Source organism: Palaemon carinicauda, chromosome 26, assembly GCF_036898095.1.
Source record: "Palaemon carinicauda isolate YSFRI2023 chromosome 26, ASM3689809v2, whole genome shotgun sequence".
NCBI classification, from domain to species: domain Eukaryota; kingdom Metazoa; phylum Arthropoda; class Malacostraca; order Decapoda; family Palaemonidae; genus Palaemon; species Palaemon carinicauda.
Window position 1 is genome coordinate 88,021,101 of NC_090750.1, and position 22,666 is coordinate 88,043,766.

Here is a 22,666-nt window from a genome sequence, read left to right on the forward strand (position 1 = left end):
GACGCGTCGGATTTGGGTTGGGGTGCGACCCTGGACGGTCGGGAATGCTCGGGTCTGTGGACCTCAAGTCAGAAGAGCATGCACATCAACGGCAAGGAGCTATTAGCAGTCCACTTGGCCTTGATGATATTAGAAAGCTTCTTCGAAACTAAGTGGTAGAGGTCAACTCAGACAACACCACAACTTTGGCGTACATCTCCAAGCAAGGAGGCACACACTCCTTCACGCTGCTCGAGATCGCAAGGGACCTTCTCTTATGGTCAAGAATTCGAGGCATCTCCCTGTTGACGAGATTCATCCAGGGGGACTTGAACGTCTTGGCAGACTGTCTCAGTCGGAGGGGTCAGGTGATACCCACGGAATGGACCCTCCACAAGGACGTGGGCAAGAGTCTTTGGGCTTCTTGGGGTCAACCCACCATAGACCTCTTTGCCTCCTCGTTGACCAAAAGGTTACCAATCTATTGCTCTCCAGTCCTAGATACAGAAGCAATCTACATAGACGCGTTTCTACTGGATTGGTCTTTTCTGGACTTATATGCATTCCGCCATTCAAGATAGTCAACAAGGTACTGCAGAAGTTCGCCTCTCACGAAGGGACAAGGTTGACGTTGGTTGCTACCCTCTGGCCCGCGAGAGAGTGGTGCACCGAGGTACTTCAATGGCTGGTAGACTTTCCAAGAAGTCTTCCTCTAACGGTAGATCTGTTACGTCAGCCCCACGTAAAGAATGTCCATCAAAGCCTCCCCGCTCTTCGTCTGACTTCCTTCAGACTATCGAAAGACTCTCAAGAGCTAGAGGCTTTTCGAAGGAGGCAGCCAGTGCGATTGCAAGAGCTAGGAGAGCTTCTACCATTAGAGTATACCAATCGAAGTGGGAAGTCTTTCGAGACTGGTGCAAGTCAGCATCTGTGTCCTCGTCCAGTACCTCTGTAGCCCAAATCGCAGATTTTCTTTTACATCTGAGAAAGGTTCACTCCCTTTCAGCTCCCACGATTAAGGGCTACAGGAGCATGTTGGCTTCGGTCTTTCGACATAGAGGCTTAGATCTTTCCAACAATAAAGATCTCCAAGATCTCCTTAAGTCTTTCGAGACCTCTAAGGAACGTCGTTTGGCAACTCCTGGATGGAACTTAGACGTGGTCCTAAGGTTCCTCATGTCAGACAGGTTTGAGCCATTACATTCAGCCTCCCTGAAGGATCTCACCCTCAAGACACTTTTCCTAGTGTGCTTGGCTTCGGCTAAAAGGGTCAGTGAACTTCATGCCTTCAGTAAGAACATCGGCTTTTCTACAGAAAAAAGCCACTTGTTCACTTCAACTTGGTTTCCTGGCCAAAAATGAACTGCCTTCTCGTCCTTGGCCTAAATCTTTTGATATTCCTTGCTTATCAGAGATCGTAGGCAACGAACTGGAAAGAGTATTATGTCCTGTTAGAGCTCTTAAGTTCGATTTAGCTCGTACTAAGTCATTACGAGGTAAATCTGAGGCATTATGGTGCTCAGTTAAGAAACCTTCATTGCCTATGTCAAAGAATGCTTTGTCATATTTTATCAGATTTTTTTAATACGAGAAGCTCATTCTCACTTGAATGAGAAAGACCGATGTTTGCTTAAGGTTAAGACGCACGAAGTTAGAGAGATAGCAACCTCCGTGGCCTTCAAGCAAAATAAATCTCTGCAAAGTATTATGGACGCGACTTTTTGGAGAAGCAAGTCAGTGTTCGCGTCATTTTACTTAAAAGATGTCCAGACTCTTTACGAGGACTGCTACACACTGGCTCCATTCGTTGCAGCGAGTGCAGTAGTGGGTGAGGGTTCTACCACTACATTACCCTAATTCCAATATCCTTTTTAATCTGTCTCTTGAAATGTTTTTAATATTGTTTTTTTGGGTTGTACGGAAGGCTAAGAAGCCTTTCGCATCCTGATTGATTTGCCGGGTGGTCAAAGTCATTTCTTGAGAGCGCCCAGATTAAGGGTTTGATGAGGTCCTGTTGTATGGGTTGCAGCCCTTATTACTTCAGCTCCTGGGAGTCTTTCAGCATCCTAAGAGGATCGCTGGGCTTCGTGAGGAAGACAGACTTATAAGGCAGAATAATCGTCTAAGTCAACTTCCTTACCAGGTACCTATATATTTTGGTTTTGTTATATTGATAACTGTCAAAAACTCTTAGCTTATACGCTGTAAACTTAATTAACTCTGGTCTCTACCCACCGCCTTGGGTGTGAATCAGCTATTATATATTCACCGGCTAAGTTAAATATTTAAAAATGATATTTTAATTATAAAATAAATTTTTGAATATACTTACCCGGTGAATATATAAATTAAAGGCCCTCCCTTCCTCCCCAATAGAGACGCAGCGGGACGAGAAGAATTGAAGGGTTTGTTTACATGCAAGAGTGGTATCTGGCCGATAGTGGCGCTGGTGGGCACACCCGCAACCTTCATAGCGATCGCTCGCGAGTTTTTGAGTGTGTTTTCTGTCGAGCCGCAGAGTTGCAGCTATTATATATTCACCGGGTAAGTATATTCAAAAATTTATTCTATAATTAAAATATCATTTTTCTTAACTATACAAACCTAAGTTCTTTGATTATTACTTACTGCCTTAACAAAGTCCAAGGCTTTAAGGGGAAAAGAGTGTGTCTAGCTGACTGACAGGTAGTTATAAATACTTTGTTAATTTTAAAAGGCTGTTCCAGCTTTGCTACAGGCATACTCTTATTAAAGAATGCAGATTTGTATAATTATGAAAAATATAAATTGCTCTAAAAATGTGATATTTTGTACACAAAATTATAGCTTGTGAATAAGTTATAGTCTTTTGATAGTTATACGAAACAACTAATGTCAATTAATTAATGTATGATACAGTACCGGATATTCATAAAATTACTAAATCACCTTTCTCGACTAATAGAATTTATGGTATCATGTTAGTATGCAGTATTACATAGTATGAATATTCTACGCAAACTTTTTATTTACCAACAGGCTGGGGTTATTGTTCAATATGTCAAGTCAATTATCCTCCGAGGTCCTATCATTGTCACATTTGTGATGAATGCATCCTTAAAAGGGACCATCATTGTAAATTTACAGGTTAGTATTTTTTCCCCTTTTTACTGTTATGATATTTAATGATAAAAATCTGTGGTAGTTTTTATATTATTTTCTTATACAGTATTTAAAACACTCCATTACTCCTGTTGAGGCTCTAATTATATTATGTTTGTGAAATATCTATAACTCAAGTTCTACCTACAAAGTCACAGGTTCTTTATAGTATACAGTATATACAACAAACAACAAATGCAGCCATTTCTAGTCCACTGCAGGACAAGGGCCTCAGACATGTCCTTATTAATGTGTAGGGTTTGGCCATTTTCATCACCCCACTGGCCACTTTCGATTGGTGATGGTAGGAGATTTTAGTCGGATTACCCAAAGCAAACTAACCTAGTATGGGTGGCCCTGACTAGCACAGCTTTTCTAATCATGGCCATACACAAACTCATTCACAACAAGATGTCCCCACTGAGAATATATATATATATATATATATATATATATATATATATATATATATATATATATATATATATATATATATATATATATATATATATTTTTGGGCTCAAGCCATGTCGTCCTGATGGAAGTTCCTTAAAGGCAGCTTCCTAGGGTATATTACAACTACGGCGATATTCCCAGAGAATTTACCTTCAGGTACCCAGAATTCTAACTCCTGGAGCGAGTATCCCTAAAAAAGACCTTAGGGATATCGTAAATATCAGTGGACGTATTCTTGACACGCCTCATAGCAATCTATACCCCGAATAGAGTTAACACTTCGTAGGGGTCAAATGGCAAGAAAACGAAAACGATAAGAAAGGGGGGAGCCGTTCGTAAGGCATCTCTCCTCCCCGTTTCGAAAGCGTGCCCTGCGCCGCTTGCGGCGCCATCTGTATTCCTTTTTGCGTAGCTCTACGACTCTGTGTTTTGTTCCCTGTTTTCTACCAAATCTTGGAATTTCTCGTGTTATAATGCTTTCTCCAACTTCTTCTGCCTCGGATGAGTTGAGTACTATTTCTTTTATGTATAAATGTAGGCTCTTGGTTAAAATTAAAGTAATTAAAAGAGTTATCTTTGATACAAGAGCTGTTGCCTGCTGGAGGCATCATGGATGCTGTCGCTCGCTAGAATAGGATTTATTTGTTAGCAAGAGCGACGTTCCCAGCCAATTTGCGCTTAAATATTAGCTAATTAGCTTATTTAGGAATTCTGTTATGATGCGTTAGTAGTGTGCCTGGCGAAGTTTTGCCTAGGCTGCCAACACTAGTCTTCGTAGGCTAGCGGTTGGCCTATGTACTTCCTGCATGATAATTAGTCTTCCAAGTGTGATTTTATTGTTTTAAGCGTTAGGCAACGTTATACATATAAGCCCTTTTCGAGTACCTTCCAAGATAGTATTGGTGTGAGTTTCGGTGAATTAGGTAATCGATTCTCTTAGTGCCTAGGCTAGGTTGTCTTAGGTCATTATAATATTATCTGTTTCCCCGTTTGCTCCCTTCTCTTCGGGGAAGGGGCAAACCCTTTCCCTCTGTTTAAGCCCTAGGCTTAACTCTAGTGGTTTGTTTGAATTAATTTTCAAATATATCTATGCTGGAGTAGTACTGTACCTTCCCGTTCCATCTGAATTGGTTCAGAGGGGGACAGTACAACAGTGTTTAGTCTGAGTCCGGGTTGGTCTGGCATGGGGCAGAGTCTCCCTTGCTGACTGACACGGGCATACGGGGTTTATCCCCCTTGGTCCACCTTGTTGGGTTCCAGTAGTGTTCCCTTCGCTCGGTGACCCCTCAGACTTGTCCTCTTGCCGTTCCGGATTCGGGATATGTTCTCTTTTCTGGAATAGCAATTCCTTCCTTGCCGTGGTTTTAGGGAGGCAGCCAGTAGTGCCGGCCTCCCCCTCGGGTCTTTCTCTGGCTGAGATGAGCTGTCTTAGTGGGGAATGACCCTTAATCAAGGCAAGGTTGGATAGGACCCTCTGTCCTTCCCTTCTATTTTCCGTTCCTTTGTGTCAGTCGTCCGCATCCGTACCTAGCCTAGGTTAGGATGGGGAACTGACGTGGTCTCCTGTCGGCCGGCAGAGTGTGCCGACCGGCAGAGACCCTTCCTTCGAGTGCTGCCCGGTCCTTTCTTGGTCCCTCCATCGCTGCCGTCTGTAGATTCAGTAAGCAGCGGTTAGGAAGCCTGACTTAGTGTCTTCCCTTCCTTTCGGCACTCTTTCGGGTGCCGGGCACAGAGACTCATAGCCTCTTAGCCCGGCATTCATTCTGTTGTCTTCGTATGTGTTGTCCTTGCCGTCTGCCGGCCTACAGGCCGGCCGTCGGTGGGGAGGGGTGTTCTCCAGTTCTCTTGCTGTCGGTCGGCGATGGTTATATACCTTTGCCGGCCGGTCTCTTGCTCATCTGCCGGCCACTACAGTGGGGCCGGCAGCCGAGCGCTGCCTGGTGTGGAGGCCAGCCGGCAAGGTTTGCTTACTGCTGCCGGCCGGCCTGCTACACTGCCCGGTTAGCCGGCCACTAAGTATGATGGCCGGCAATGCAATGCAAACCGGGTGGCTGCGGACCGGCAACCACTGCCGGCCGGTTCAGGCATGGGATCTGGAGTTCTCCCCAATAAGGGTGATCTGTTGTTGTGTACTTGAGATCTACCTTTTGAAAATCGGGGGGGGGGGGGGGGGGGGGGGGGGGGGGGGGTGCTGACCGGCAATGGCCGGCCGGCACACCACCCTCAGGTACTGTATCAGTCCTTTCTTTGGTGGTGTATTCAACCAAGGGAGTCCATGATATAGTAGGTTACAACACTGTCTTTTCTATCTTACTTGTGTTACTTGTGCATTCACTTGGTGTCGCCTTACAAGGATAAAAGAGAATTCTTTTCATCCCTGGCCGGAATGGTAAAAATTTTACCTTAGGTGTGAGCTACACCTAATTCCCTTTGGAAATATGCTCTCTGGTTATTCTAGTAAAGACTAACTATGTGACTTTGGCTGGTGGGCTTCCACAGGTGTTTGTGTGGGTTTCACAAGTAGGTGTCTTTCCCTTATTCTTGGTGAATACTCATTTGTTACATGTGAATTGAAATTCACTTGATATTCATGGAAATCTTTCTTCTTTTACAGGAGGAGCATCCGAAGTGTGATAGTGTCTTCTGCAATGTCCGTAGTAAGAACTTTTGCGGACATGTCTCGTGTAGGAGGCACGATGCTTGCGCAGCCTCCAATGATGACCATCGTTACTGGGATCCGCAGGTATGTGCTGTATGTACTAACCTGCTATCAGAGGCTTTTGAATCCCCTAGGTCGGCGGAGTCAAGAGATGCAGCGAGGGAGAAGCTTCGCTTATGGGTAAGAGGTTTTCAGAAAAACACCACTGGACCTTATCTTCCTAATGAGAAGATGAGGGCATATCTTTTTCCCAAGGCTTCCGCTGATGCTGTTGTTCCCCAGCCTCGGCCGGAGATCCCTCTCATCCAGATCCCAGTGGAGGAGGATGTCGCTGATGCTATGCAGGACATCCAGTTGGACGACAAGATGTCTGACTTGTCCGATCGTGCGGAACAGGATCTCCTCGCAGAAGGCGAGGAGGAGGATCGAGATCCTATTGCCGTGGAGGAAGAGGTTCCCGTATCTTCAGACGTGCCGGTTCAGGTCCCTGAACCTATCCCCTCTACCTCGTCCGCTCTTCCAGCAGAGCTAGGACAGGCTCTCTCTTCCATCGTTGGTTTGATCCAACAGATGCAGAGGGAGAATAATCAGAAGGCCGCTACTTTGGAGCTCCAGATGCAGAAGATCACAGCATCACGTGGACCTCCAAAGAAGCTCAACGTGAAGGACCTTCCTCTGTGCTCGGATGCCAACCCGTGGAGATATGCCGAGCACATGCCGATGACGATTGGGAAGATCGTCATGTCGGAGAAACTGGGATCAATTCCCCTTGAGGAGGTGGAATTCTGGCCCAGTAGAGGGGCCTACCCGGACTGTTATGTCCGTTTGAAGAAGGAGCCGGCCTCGAAGGAGGAGACGGAACCAAAGGAGGTGATTATCCTGGATCACTCCAAGGCTCAAGCCACTTTATCAGCTGCATTGAAGGAGAGGGGGTTCTCAAACTCTAAAGTTGCTGCTTTGAGTAAGAAGCACCCCTCTTTCGTATCCTCCCCGGCTAGGGCCTTCCCCTTTATGCAAAAGGGGTTCGCGGCCGTCTTGAAGGCGGTTGAAGCTGGCAAGCCATGTCCATCTCTGGAGGAATGCAAACCTCTTTCGTTGGCATTGCCGCTGGACAATAAGGACTGGAAGGAGGTGCACCTCACTTTCTCGGTTGGGAAGTTGGACGCCGACATTGCTGGTCAGCAGTTCGGCGAAAACCTTCCCAAGTTGTCGGAATTCCTCCTACGGAGAGAATTGGACACTAAGGAGCGCCTGGCAGCTTCGATGTCTCTCCAGACCAACATGGAGACGATGGCTAGCGACCCCAAGATGCTGGAGATGTTCATGGTAATGGCCAAGATCCATCTGGCCACGGTGACTAAGGACCTTTATTGCTTTGTTAAAGCAAGGAGGGCCTGTAGGGAGTTTGTGTTCGCCTCGGCCACAGTGAGGCATGAACCCAAGAGGCTCATTTCATCCAGCATCTGGGGTAAAGATCTCTTTCCCAACGACGTGGTCAAAGAGGTCGTGGACAAGGCAGCCACTGAGAACCGCAATCTTCTCCTGAAGTGGGGCCTGTCCCTTAAAAGGAAGTCTTCTCCGGATGAGGGCCCTCAGCCGAAAGGAAAGGCGAAGAAATCAAGGTTTTCCTCCCGTCCAGCCAAGCCTTTCAAACCACAAAGACAGCAGCAGCAGCAGCCAGCTTTGCCTCCGGTACCACAACTGGTAGCCCAGACCCCGACCACCTTCCAATGGGTACCCCAAGCCATGTCATCAGCTTCCCCGGCATTCAACCCCGTGTTCGAGGGACAATCAACCACGTTTCGTGCAAGACCCAGAGGGGCAGCCAGAGGTTCGGCAAGACGCCCCTCTAGGGGACGAGGATTCAGAGGTGGTCGCGGCCAGGGAGGCAAGACTGCAGGACAGTCAAAGTGAAGTGTCGCCGGTAGGTGGGAGACTTCAGTATTTCCGGGATCGCTGGACCTTCGATCCCTGGGCCCACAGCCTTCTCAAAAATGGACTGGGTTGGAGTTGGTACAGTACTCCGCCCCAGTGCCCTCAATTTTTCCAACACTCCACCCCCGTTTTGGAGGAGTACATCCAAGATCTGTTGGAGAAAAAGGTGATCCGGAGGGTAAAGTCCATCAAGTTTCAAGGGAGGCTGTTTTGTGTTCCCAAGAAAGACTCGGGGAAACTCAGAGTCATTCTGGACTTGTCACCACTCAACAAGTTCATAGTGAACCACAAGTTCAAGATGTTAACGTTACAACACATAAGGGCCTTACTGCCCAAGAGGGCATATACCGTCTCCATCGATTTGTCAGACGCATATTGGCACGTTCCAATAAGTCGCCGTCTCTCCCCCTACCTAGGATTCAAGCTACAACAAAAACTTTATGCTTTCAGAGCGATGCCCTTCGGGCTAAACATAGCCCCAAGGATCTTTACGAAGCTTGCGAGCGCAGCGCTCAAACAGTTACGCCTAAAAGGGTTCCAAGTAGTAGCCTACCTGGACGATTGGTTGGTGTGGGCAGCATCCAGAGCAGAATGCCTGCAAGCTTCCCTACAAGTGATTCAGTTCCTGGAATATCTAGGTTTCATGATCAACAGAAAGAAGTCTCGTCTTTCTCCAGCTCAGAGGTTCCAGTGGTTGGGAATTCACTGGGATCTAGTGTCACACCGTTTTTCCATTCCGATGTCAAAGAGGAAGGAAATAGCGGGGTCTGTCAGGAGACTTCTAGGTTCCGAGAGGATATCAAGACGCGAACAGGAGAGGGTTTTGGGCTCTCTTCAGTTTGCATCAGTAACAGACCCAGTGCTAAGAGCACAGCTAAAAGATGCAGCGGGAGTATGGAGAACCTTTGCATCGAAAGAGCGAAGGGACTTGAAGAGACCGGTCCCACTTCGACTACGTTCTCTTCTCAGACCGTGGTCTCAAGCCAGTCGTCTAAAGAGGTCTCTACCTCTTCAGCCATCCCCCCCGTCAGTGACAATCCACACAGACGCCTCAAAGGTAGGGTGGGGGGGTCACTCCCATCGGAAAAAAGTGCAAGGGACCTGGTCCAAGCTATTTGGGACTTTTCACATAAACTTTCTAGAAGCTATGGCAGTGCTTCTTACCCTGAAGAAAGTATCCCCACGTCACTCGATCCATGTAAGGTTGGTACTGGACAGCGAGGTGGTAGTGAAATGTCTGAATCGGCGGGGATCGAGATCCCCACCTCTCAACCAGGTAATGTTAGCCATATTCCGACTGGCGGAGAAGAAGAAGTGGCACCTGTCAGCAGTTCACCTTCAAGGAGTCCGGAATGTGACCGCGGACGCTCTATCCAGGGTTGCTCCGATAGAGTCAGAATGGTCCCTAGACGCAGGATCATTCTCCTTCATCTTGAGATAAGTCCCAGAACTGCAGATAGACCTCTTCGCGACGAAGGACAACAAGAAGCTGCCGAAATATGTGTCCCCATACGTGGACCCCTTGGCGGAAGCAGTAGATGCGATGTCCCTCGATTGGAACAGATGGTCCAGGATCTACCTGTTTCCCCCTCACAATCTGATGTTGAGGGTCCTCAACAAACTGAGATCCTTCAAGGGAGTAGCAGCAATAGTGGCCCACAAGTGGCCGAACAGTGTATGGTTCCCTCTAGCTCTGGAACTACGACTGAAGTTTCTATCACTCCCGGACCCAGTTCTGTCCCAGCAAGTCCAGAAGTCGACTGTCTACGCTTCATTACAGAAAACCCGAACCCTGCAGCTCATGATTTTCTCTCCCTAGCGGTGAAGAAACGGTTCGGAATCTCAAAAGATAGCATCGACTTCCTGGAAGAATACAAGTGTAAGTCTACTAGGAGGCAGTACGAATCTGCATGGAAGAAATGGGTAGCCTTTGTCAAAGACAAGAACCCACAAGAGATCTCTACAGAGTTCTGCCTATCCTTCTTCATTCACCTCCACGGACAGGGGCTGGCGGCTAACACAATTTCTACATGTAAGTCAGCTCTGACAAGACCCATTCTATATGCCTTCCAGGTAGACCTCGCTAACGAGATGTTTAATAAGATCCCGAAGGCCTGTGCTAGGCTGAGACCATCAGCTCCTCCAAAGCCTATTTCGTGGTCGTTAGACAAAGTCCTTCATTTTGCCTCATTACTGGATAATGAGGAATGTGCATTGAAGGACCTGACTCAAAAAGTGATCTTCCTTTTTGCCCTTGCTTCTGGGGCCAGAGTTAGTGAGATTGTGGCCCTCTCGAGAGAGGAGGGCCGAGTTCAGTTCCTGGATGGGGGAGAACTGAACCTGTTTCCGGACCCTACGTTTCTCGCTAAGAACGAGTTGCCCACCAACAGGTGGGGTCCCTGGAGAATCTGCCCTCTGAAAGAAGATGCATCTCTATGTCCCGTAGAATGCCTAAAGGTCTATCTTCGTAGAACTTCAGACTTCCATGGGGGCCAACTATTCAGAGGAGAAACATCGGGCTCGAATTTATCTTTAAATCAGCTTAGGGCGAAAATTACATATTTTATTCGCAGAGCGGATCCTGACAGTTCACCCGCAGGTCATGATCCGAGGAAAGTTGCTTCATCCTTAAACTTCTTTAACTTCATGGATTTTGAACACCTTCGTTCATACACTGGCTGGAAGTCTTCCAGGGTATTCTTTCGCCACTATGCTAAGCAAGTGGAGCAGCTAAAGAGGTCTGTGGTAGCAGTTGGTTGCGTCGTTAACCCTGCTGTTTAACTCTGCGAGGAACAGTGGAATCATTTGGGACTTTGATTCTTGGGTGAGTGGTTAGTTATATGCCTTGATATAACTAGTAGTGAAGGCTCTGAGAGCCCACAGTGACTGTTCCAGCGTTATGGTGATGGTAGCACAAGTACAGACAGGTGTGCCAAGCGTTTGCTAACGCTATTGTCAGCAAAGTAGTAACATGGACGTTAACTTTGATACCTGGGTATGTGGCAAGTGACATATTTGTTTTCTTTCAGATAACCATCCATCCATGCACTACGGTACTTGTGTAAATTGTTGGTCATCCACCTTTCATATGTACATATTTATGGTGACCATGTCTATTTATTGTTACTCAATAAACTTGTTCTCGGGAACCTTGCGTCTCCTTCACTTATATTGATTTCATGTTATTTGTTGAGCATTTAGCCTATGTATATTAATCGGGGATATCTATAATAGCCTATTCCTTAATGCAAAGCCTTGTTGCACTGGTTTATACTTTCCTTAGCATAAAGGACTCCACCCCTCTCTGAGGACGGTGGTGGCAGCAAGTTTAATCCTACGCAGATATAACCTTTTTGTCTAATTTTACTTCGACCAGGGTGCTGGTCGGGATTTTTCCCTTGGATGCTGTAGTCCCGTAAGACTAGGCTTTACTTCATATAGAGTGAGACCACTATATTGTACTGGCTGGCGAGTGATTCATACATAGGTATATGTACTCTTCGATCGTTTCTAGAGTCTAGTAGGACTCCTCCCTGTAGGGGGCAGGTAGCGCTTTCATGGCTTATGATTAGTGAAAAGATGTATAACGGTAACATCTTAGGTCTTTCAGTCGAGTTGACTAAGAAACATTCCTGAGGAGTACGGCACGTATTGAGAATCCACAGATACAGTAATGCTCTGGTATTCTTCCATCAGGACGACATGGCTTGAGCCCAAAAAACGGATTTTGACCGAAGCGAAAAATCTATTTTTGGGTAAGATAGCCATGTCGTCCTGATGGACCCGCCCTGTTCCTTTTCAAAAAAAAAGTGAAAAGGGTTGTAGGACCCCTCCCTACATACAGTATCTGTAGCACCTCGTGTATCGCTACAAGGAATACAGATGGCGCCGCAAGCGGCGCAGGGCACGCTTTCGAAACGGGGAGGAGAGATGCCTTACGAACGGCTCCCCCCTTTCTTATCGTTTTCGTTTTCTTGCCATTTGACCCCTACGAAGTGTTAACTCTATTCGGGGTATAGATTGCTATGAGGCGTGTCAAGAATACGTCCACTGATATTTACGATATCCCTAAGGTCTTTTTTAGGGATACTCGCTCCAGGAGTTAGAATTCTGGGTACCTGAAGGTAAATTCTCTGGGAATATCGCCGTAGTTGTAATATACCCTAGGAAGCTGCCTTTAAGGAACTTCCATCAGGACGACATGGCTATCTTACCCAAAAATAGATTTTTCGCTTCGCTCAAAATCCGTTTTATATATATTTATTTATTCATACACACCCAGTCATACCTCTCTTAACGAAATAATCTCCTTACAAAATTTTCAAGCTGCGACACGAGATGCGAGTATTTTTATGAATCACTTTGTAAAAATTGTTTCATGTTAGGAAAAAGATTGGCCAGCCAGGCCTAGAATAAAATAGTCACCCATTAAAATATTGAAGAAAATGTAATCACACAATAGAAAATGTAGCTAAAATCTATAATAGGGGTAACTATAGTATTATAGTACAGTACATATGGTACTGTATATTTTGTATATATACAGTATTGTACAGTATGTTTTATATTATTTTCCATTTATTATTATATTGTTTTAATAACTACTTAATTTACATGTATTGACAGTTAGTTTAGGTATATTGAATGGTTCAAATGTATTTGGCTGTACAGCATTTCCTTGTGGTTATGCTGTAGCTTTATTATAAGATTTGATGTGGTATTTTGTAGGGTTTAGAACGAATTAGGCAATTCACATGTAAAATGTGACTCTCAATACGAAAAAAATCATGTTACGAAAGCCACTCCAGAACCAATTAATTTCATGCTGTGAGGCATTAATGTATACATATACATACATGTACATACACACACACACACACACACACACACATATATATATATATATATATATATATATATATATATATATATATATATATATATATATATATATATACACATATATATATATATATATATATATATATATATATATATATATATATATATATACACATATATACACGTAAATTTTTCCTGTATGAGCCCTTGGGCTTATAGCATCCTGCTTTACCAACTAGGGTTGTAGGTTAGCTAGTAATAATAATAATAATAATAATAATAATAATAATAATAATAATAATAATAATACGTTAATATTAGTGCACTATTAATGGTCAATAGTTTTCTTGCTGGGGAAAAAGAGAAATAATAACCATTAATGAAAAACTACATCCAAGGGTCAGTATGCCGTGATTACTTAACAAGAAAAAAAAGGTGGGAAATGGCTGTAAAGTCTGGAGGACTATATCAACATCGAGAAAAGAACATTTATGGTGCACTTTCAGTTCAGAAGATGTGGTTGATAGCCATAGCCCCATGGAATGAAAACCTAGTCTTTCGACGAAGACCCTGATAAGTCCTGTATAATGAGAAGATCATAAGACATAACTGGGAAAAAAAATAATTGTATGGTCTGTACCAGACACAGACTCAGAATGAAGCAGATGGTACTGGGCATTGTCTGGCAAGGGTAACTCTCAAGAAAGAGATGTAAAGCGTGTTTGATAATGTAAGACCAAGCTTTACGTAAACAATATACCGTATACAAAATAAAAGAAATGGCCAAACATTATCACTTATTTGTTCCGGCGTAAATACAAATTCTCTGCTATTCATAGGGGTATACTTTTGGCGTAGCTGAAAGAATACCCCTATAAATAGCTCCAGGTTTGTATACTAGGAAAAACACATTTCTTACAAATTTGTTATATTTCACAAATACAAACAGAAAATGGAAACCATCTACCATCTATCTTAAAATTTATAAAAGGGAAGGCATGATATTATGCAATTGACAAGGCCTTACACTATAAAAAAGGTGTTGAAAAACTGAAAAATCAATTTACTCTGGGAATATGCTGTAAGAAATGTCCATGACATACAAAATCCAAGACCTGACATGAATCTGGTAAATAAAGAAACTTTAGATAGTCTTGCTCATAGATGTAATTATACCTTAGTACATGCGAGTTTTAAGGCAAAAATATAGATAAGTACAGTACCAAGATCTTAAGATGGAAATAAAAACACTATGTCAGGCTGAAGTGGAAGTGAGTACTGTAGTACCTATCATTCTGGGAGCACTAGGAGTACAGTATTCCCAGAAGACTTGAGGAAAACCCTGGAGAGGATTAGAAATTTGAACCAGGCTTGATAAATCTTTTAGAATCTTCAGAAAATAGGGTTGTCAAGGTCACAGTCGATGTGCATGTGTCATTGAAACCCCCTTAATTATATGCATATACATATTACTTTCCTGGATTTTTCCATGATCACCAGCCTTCTGTGTCAAACAGGAGATGGTTTCTATAAATGATGGGTATTTTGATCTGCTGGTGTATCTAAAGCAAGACAATAACTTTTCATGAACCCATGGATTTTTAAAAAGCTCCTAGGGTATTTACTTCAAGAGGACCTCAACATCAGCATTGAGTACTTAATAGTTTTCCATTAACCATCATCTATTTGAGCGTTTCATTACATTACAGTGATAAAACAATAAACATTAAGTCTGGCATATAGTATGTACTTCCAAAATGCTGGCATTGCCCCTTGGATCTCAGGCATCATAAGGTGTAACCACTGTACAATGTTTGGAAGTAGTAAACCATCATCCACTATGAAAATTTTCTTTTTTGCAGTGTTGAACCTGTTTTAGATATAGATTTACTCCTCATTTATTTTAATTTAGGTGAAGATTTTCCAGACTAAAGATTGCGGTTAACTTTACAGTAGAATGAGTTGTTTACTAATTATCTCTTGGAGGTTAGTTACGGTATCTTCAATGCTAGCCACTTCCTTTTTTTCTTTTCACTCCTCTGTCAGCTACTGTAGTATAGTGGATTGGCCCTCTGGTTATCTCCGAAAGCCTTCAACAGCAGTCTACCAAGCAAAGTGGGTATTCTTCACAGATTGGTTTCATAAGAGAAATGCTTCTCAACTCAAAGCCTTTATTCCACTAGTTATGAACTTTCTTATGCAGCTGTGGGAGGTTAAGATTATAGCTCAGACTTGAGTCAGGTCTTCAGACTAAGAGGGTTAGACCTTTCTTCATGGGCATTATCAGCTTTGACTTGAAGTTTTGAACAAGCTTGTCCCCCTTGGGGAATCAAACCCCTAGCTTGGAATGTGACAAAGGTACTGTACTATGGTCACTCCAAAAGGCACCTTACAAACCCTTGATGAGAGCCACAAACAGGGATCTCACTCTTAAGACAGTGTTTCTGTTAGCGTTCGCTTACACTAAAAGAGTGGGAGAACTGCATGGTGTGTCGTACTTAGTTTCATATTCCCAGTGGTGGAGACAGATTTTGCTCTCGTTTTTTCCCGAATTTGTGGCAAAATCACAAAACCCATCAATCAGGGACTTTAGGTTTGACTCATTTTCAGTATCCTCGCTGAAGACAGCCAATAATCCTGATGACCTGCTTCTGTGTCCTGTAAGGGCAGTGAGGCTCTACATAAAATTAAATAAGTCATGTAGGCCACACTTATAGAATCTTTTCATTAGCACAGGGAGGACAAAGAAGAAAATCTCCAGAAACACTATCTCCTTCTAGCTTTGGAGGTCATCAGTAGAGCCTACAGAGAGCAAGGAGGCGAGACATCGGCGTTAGATCCTCCAAGAGCTCATGAAGTCAGGGGGATTGGTACTACATTAGCCTTCAGAAAGAACTATTCAGTTGCCAACGTGTTGGAGGTTGGTGTCTGGAAGAAGCAGCCCACCTTCATGGCACACTATCTTTGGGATTGCTCCCACAGATCTCTAGGCCTTTAAACCTATGGTACCTGCTCAGCAGCGTAGCAAGCCTCGATCCTTTTAAGACAGAAGCATCCTATCTAACATAACATTTACATCATGTTCTTTTTAGGTAAAAGAGTGAGAATGACTGGCCTTCTTTCCTTTTTCCCTCCTTCTCTCTCTTGAGATCAGCCGGTGAAATGTTATGGAGCTGTAATGGACACTGATACAGGTGAACACACTAGTAACAGGTAGTAGTAAAAGTGTAGAATCCTGACATTCCTTTCGAGGAGGAGTGTGACAGTTAAGGCAAACCCAGTATTTTCTTCTAACTGAAGATAGGATCTTGTATGGATAATCTTCTGGGCTATGCTGCAATAGGTCACTCAACCATGGGTCACGGGATGCAAGGATCCTTTGCTCTGATCTTGTCTCTAGTTTGAGCATCGTGATCCCAGATTGCTAACCAGGAAGTTGAGAGAGCGGGACTTCCTCTCTCCTAAGGACAACTCCCTCACTAAAGGATGAGGTTTGTATTAGTGTAGGAACAAATCAAAAATTTTAAAAGTAATTTGTATTATTCTTTGCTATACAAACTTGAGTCCTTTAGGATTCACTTCCCAAGACATCAACCTTGCAAGTCCCAAGCAGAATCGGAGTGGAGGCTCTGAGCGCTGTCACACTAGGACTACCAGTGAATACTGGGTGGCAGTTGCCAGAACCTCAATAATTTTTCATTGGCTGTTACCAACTTTCGCCAGAATCTTACCCCTACAAATTACTTTTAAAATTTGTGATTTTTGGAAAGATTTTTTTTTTTTGTATAGGTGTTATTCATTAATGTCGTCATTGTCAGTGACTTGCAATATTCAGATATTTAAGATGAAATTAAAGTGGTGGCTCCTATGTTGATTTGGAATATAGTATTTACCTTTATAAAGGTTGGGATTCAGGGGAAAGATTTCTTGGTTAAGAAAATAGAGCACTGAATGTATTGAGTGAAATTGAGTAATGTAAAGAACAATGGTTTTGCATGAACTTTTTAATATTTTGGTATTTATAGTAATGACTTTTATTCAAGCAAACATTGAAATTGACTAGTACTGTATTTTAAATTCAAGCAATCTCCATGCATGATTACATATGTATATTATGAGAAATGAATGTTAAATTTTACTATGAGTATTCTCATTTTTTTTTTCAGGCTGTTGCATTGGGTACCATAACCACCGATACTTCCTTATGGGGGTAATTTACATATTCATTGGGGCACTCTATGGCATTTACTACCAGTGGGATTATGTGTACAGCACTATCAACCTTCCCATCGTTTACTTCTTTCTTACTTTAATAGCTCCTCATTTTTCATTAATGTTTGGTGGAATTAATCTTTGGGGTGTTGTTGTAGCCACCTTACACAATCTTGGCCTTGTAACTTTAATAATGGCTGGCTACATTCTCACGATACAGGTGCGGGCTATTTGTCGGGGCCAGACGCAATATGAAATGAAGCATAATATAAGGGATTATAATATCACTTTAAACCAAAATATTATAGATATAATGGGTAGGAGGTGGAAGATTGCATGGTTAACTCCTGCTGTAGAATCACCGTTAAAAGGAGATGGTTGCAAATTTTTGAAAACAAATGAATATGAGCCCCCAAAAGATATTTAGAATCTCCTAATCAGCATATTTTCTGTTTACATGTTTGGGGATTAGTTTATTGTAGACAGTATTTACTTCTGTGATGTTTGGCATTTATTTTCTGTAACTTAAGGTTTTCCCTTTTTATGTGTGATTTTTCCCTAACAGGGGAGGTAGGAAAAGTGTCTTGATTTTCCTCCTGGGTTGTATTATTTTTGCAACACTGTACTCTTATAGTAGAAATTAATTTTTGTATAAAGATACTTGTATAGCTATACTATTTGTAAACAATGAAGGTCATACTGTACCTGTACTTAATATCGGTGGAAAAACATTGAATGTATAATGTTTTAGGGGATGTAAAAGAATGTGTAATTCTTTAGGGGATATAAAAATGTTTATTTTTTAATGCTGTACAGAGCTAATTCAACAAGACTAACAAGAGAACCTCTCCTGTCCCCCACAAAATATTCAAAAAGTGTAACTTCATTATGTTGCAATTCCTGGAGCTTTACATAGGAACAAATAATATTCTTGTCGAGCTTATTTCATTATGCTAGTTTTCATTTAGATTACAACTTACTGTGTGTTGTTTTTTCTACCTTTTTTATTAACTTACTTAATAAAAACAAGTTATAAGTCCCGTTGTTATAGCAATGCAAAACATGGCCAATAAATTACAAGTCACTGAAATGTAAGTTTTTTTTTACGAGGGTTGTAAAAGTCACTTATTTGTTTAAGTACTACGATATGATTTCTTTAATAAGTTCCCCTCCTTAGTTGAAAGTTTTTATTCTAATCTGAAGGAAAGTAGTTTTTTTAATGAATATGAGTGACTTCAATCCAAAAGTAGTACAAGCTATATTAGTATTCAACAAAATCTACCAATGTGGCACATGCATTAAAAATAATCATTATATTTTTGTGAGAATGGGGGTCCTAGTTCCTAAAAATAAAATGTATAAAAAGTATTCTTATTAGCAGAAGCACAATACACAAAAGTTTGCATAAATTGTATTTTAAAATGCTACACAGATGAAAATCTCGTATATTTTTTCAAATCATTAAGCTCACTTCAAGGACATTAATGTAAGGAACATCATGAGAAAAAGTGATATGGTTCACATGGTGGTATATAAGAAAAGTACTCATCTAGGTATTATTTGCTTAATAGTTTATCCATTGCTTACTTAATGAAAGCAATACAGTATATTAGTGAAAAGCATTAGCATATCGAAAAGAAATATCCCTTTAAAATTTTCTGAGATGTTCCCCACATTAATATCTGCAAGAAAAATAGAACTGTTAAGGTTTTTGTGTAATACTGTGTACAATTAAGCACTATGGATGATGAGAGTACCATAATCATTTGTTCCTAAATTTTTATTAAACAATAAGTAAACATAGTATTATACAAGTAGTGGGTATATTTTTTAACAGCTATTAAGTACATATTGTATTTTACTTCAAGAACGTTGTAACCTTATCGTAATAATTTAGTGTATTTTTATAAAAAAAGCTCTTACAAAATAACGCTACTCAGTTTTGTTCTATGGTTTATTTTGTGTACTGTACTGTATTTACTATTGTTTGATGTTAAACTTGTGAGAATTCAAGTTTTAATATTCAATTTGAATTAAAGATTTAATTTGTATTGGAATAATCAGTACAGTATAAATGAAAATTTTAATGACAGCTTCAACAGTTTTCTGAAAAAAATAGTGATGAGAATATTTTCTTGGAAGCAATACTGGGTGCTTGGATTTTAGTGACTCCAGGTGCTGTACTTATCGGTAGAAAACTTTAGCTTATTGTTTTTGTCTTGCATGCATAAGTAAAACTTATGAAGTGGATAGTAGAACTTATAAAGAAGTGTAACTGTGAAAGTATTAATGGTATCCTTAGTATATCGTATTACTGTACTGTTCTTGAATTTAGATATTTCGTGTTGTTAAAGTCACTGTGATAGAGAAGTGTAGCTTATCTAATACTTTACTGTATACAATATTTCCATGATAACCTAGAATAAATATTCAAAATTAATTTACAAATATAATAGACTAAAATCATATAAAAGATTGTATAATTGTGGTAATATGTTTAGTTGTTTCTTCAAAACTTTTCATTAGCTAGTTGTTTAAGTGTTATAACTTCATAAAAATCACAAATGTTGAACTGTGGTGCTTTACTTAGTAATTTAGCTTAGGGTTGCATCTACAGGTATATTAAATATACACTCTCTTTTCTTTGTCTTTATGGATTTATGTGGAAAGTTTGTAAAATTCTATTTCAAGCCGTTAATTTATTCCTTATACTTGATTCATCTCGGAATATGAGGTGATTAAATGAAAAAGATGTATATTTGAGTTTACAGAATCTAATTTTTTAATTTGCTAAAAAAAATGCTAAATGTTAGCATTAAAATATAATTTAACTTGTTACTGTAAGGTGCAAACTGCTCGCTTTTGTACACGGGTAATGCCTGATCATCTGGACAGGCCTTAAGATTGCTGAGAGGATCCTTGGAGATCACCTGTTTCTGTTCCCTGTCATAGTAACGTGTGTGAAGGTCTTGGAGAATGGAAAGATGTTGGCACTTGGAAGGGTCTCAGAGCATGGGAAGATCTTGGAGCCTGGTCTGGAAAGCGCTGGGAATGAACAGGTTAGAGGGGATCCGATTGCCGCACATGTGAGTGCTTTGGAATATTCCGGGTGACTATGAAGTCAGGATCACACGTTAACAAGTGCTCGGTGAACGATATTGCAGTGCCTGATTGCAACATGACTAATCTGGCAAAGAAGGAACAATCACAAGAGGGACCTTGGATTGTATTTCACGGTCGAATGAGAGTAAATATCTTGTTGCTCTTGTGAGCGAAAAGACCTATCATAGGTTCCTCTTCCATCACAAGTTAGCTAATCTCTCTTTGGGCTGAAGTCTTCTAGGGAGATATCCTGAAGTGTTCCATGATCGTTCAAGAGGAGGAAGGGGGAAAGGGGCAACAGTGTGTGTGCTTGGTCAAGTGCAGGGCTAAGCAATAGGCAGACAAGTTATCACCATCTCATACCTAAACACCTTTTTTGAGATGGGTACATCATCCCTCCTTCGTATGCGAGGGGAGAAATCGGTTGGAGTCACACTAGACTCCAGCTGATCCATCTTTCTGACCTTCGATGACTACTTCTTCATCAGGCCTGAAGTAGCAGCGTTAGCAGAATCAGTCAAGGGCACTTGGTTCTGTACAAGACTGAGCATAGGTAGCAGAAGTGTACGGATCTGTGCCGCGTGCTGATACTTCTTCCTGGCATAAGATAGTTTTTGACATGCCTCTCTCGGTTCATTATGAAACCGCGCAGATGTAACAGGAGCGTGAGCACTCATACTGCATACTGAGGCATCTCCCTGGGATGGGTTAGTTCTCAGTACCGCACAAGCATGCTATGAGATATCAGTGAGTCTACATTTAAGAGACTCCTATCAATCTGTCTTCTTAGACTTCAAAGATATCTTTTACTTGTTCTTCTCCTAGAAGTATAGTACCAGCATCATAATAGTCTAATGAAAATAAGGCAGAGGAGAGAGAAACTTTTAAATTCACTTTCTACAGGGTCGTGCAAGCTAATGACAATACACCAACGAGGTGTAAGACCACAGGCGACTCTTTAAAGCAGTAGAGACAATACTACCAGATGTTACACCCTATAGTACCTCGATGGGGCTCAGAAAGACTCTGCAAGCATAAAAGAAGGGTGGCACCCCTCTCCCTTAAACACTTGATGGCAGCAAAACCTCCTTCCTCTGAAGTAGCACTAGCGATGACAAAGGAATGCCAAATTTCTTAGGTACATGTTGCTTTTGTCTAAGGATTTCCAAATTCCCTAGGTTCATGCTGTCGTTGTTACCGTAAGGCCACACAAGCAGGGGAATTACAACAAAAGTCATGCCGCCTAACAGTAACAAGGATGATGTGACTCACGGCAGGTTTGCACAGAAAACTGTCACACATTTACAGTTTATCAGGAAAACAATTGCATATCCCTGTCTTATTAATTTAATATATCCCTTGAACATGACAATCTGCTAGCACATTTATCCTTATCTAGAAGAGAAAGAAAAAATTAAAACAACCAAAATTAGAGAGGCAGTAAAATTATGTTTGTACTACTTGCAGCCAAAATCAAAAGTGAGTACAGAGTTGACTGTCAGGTGGGCGGGGGCTTACCCTCCACCCGCCAGTAACTATTACTACCTCATTAAAAGTTAAATGGCCATTTTCAGCAAAGCCAAAACCATACTTGTATTAATGGACGATGGTTTGTATTTGTGTAGGAAGAAATTGTTTTGCGAGTGCATTTGTAAGTTCACGGACAACAAATAAATTCTTCTCCATTCTCACATAATCTCTATGGTATGAGCAGTGTGATAGTATTAAATTTCATAAAGATCAGATTCACAATTAACTTGGTAAATTTTCAATAGTTTTGTTGCTTAATATAACTAACAATTATGATATCTATGGCTGTGATGTATTGGAAAATAAAATGGGCAGAGTTTGTTGTTACCTACGGCATTACATACATTGCTCCAGTGCCTCTAGAATATACCGGTATGCTTCCAGATGGTTCAGATTTGTGAACTGTAAGTGTGATGAAAGGTATTGTATAACTATTGCTCAATGATTCGTTGTATTAGATAATAAGATTACTGGTCCTTTGACCGCAATGGTTTATTGCACTTGAAGGATGAACAAGTGTCATATTATAAAAAATTATATAAGTCCATTGACTGGTAAATCAAAATTTCCTTATTACCTGTAACATTTCATTCAGCCTTGATAAACTTAGTGATTGTACTAAAAGATATATGTAGAATATGTTAGTGATGATTATATCTGTATAATGAAATGTTATTTTATTTGAAGTAACCTAGAAAATTTTACTTTATATTTTGTTTATGTAGAATTGATGCTGAATAACCTCCCCAGCCCCAAAACTCTGACCTCATGGCCCATACTATTAAATCCAATTCATAAATCGACACATAT

The 22,666-nt window shown here is 41.5% G+C and overlaps 1 protein-coding gene across 2 annotated transcripts in view; it reads left to right on the forward strand.

The window, feature by feature from the left end:
• Positions 1-22,520, forward strand: part of LOC137619675 (probable palmitoyltransferase ZDHHC24) — a 79,048-nt gene extending 56,528 nt beyond the window's left edge. For both annotated transcript variants that reach the window (XM_068349928.1, XM_068349927.1), the window contains exons 3-4: positions 2,998-3,105; positions 17,179-22,520. In XM_068349928.1, coding sequence (XP_068206029.1) covers positions 2,998-3,105; positions 17,179-17,651 — 581 coding nt within the window. In that variant the 3' untranslated portion in view covers positions 17,652-22,520. The remainder of the gene's footprint in view (positions 1-2,997; positions 3,106-17,178) is intronic.
• The last annotated feature ends 146 nt before the right edge of the window (positions 22,521-22,666 follow it).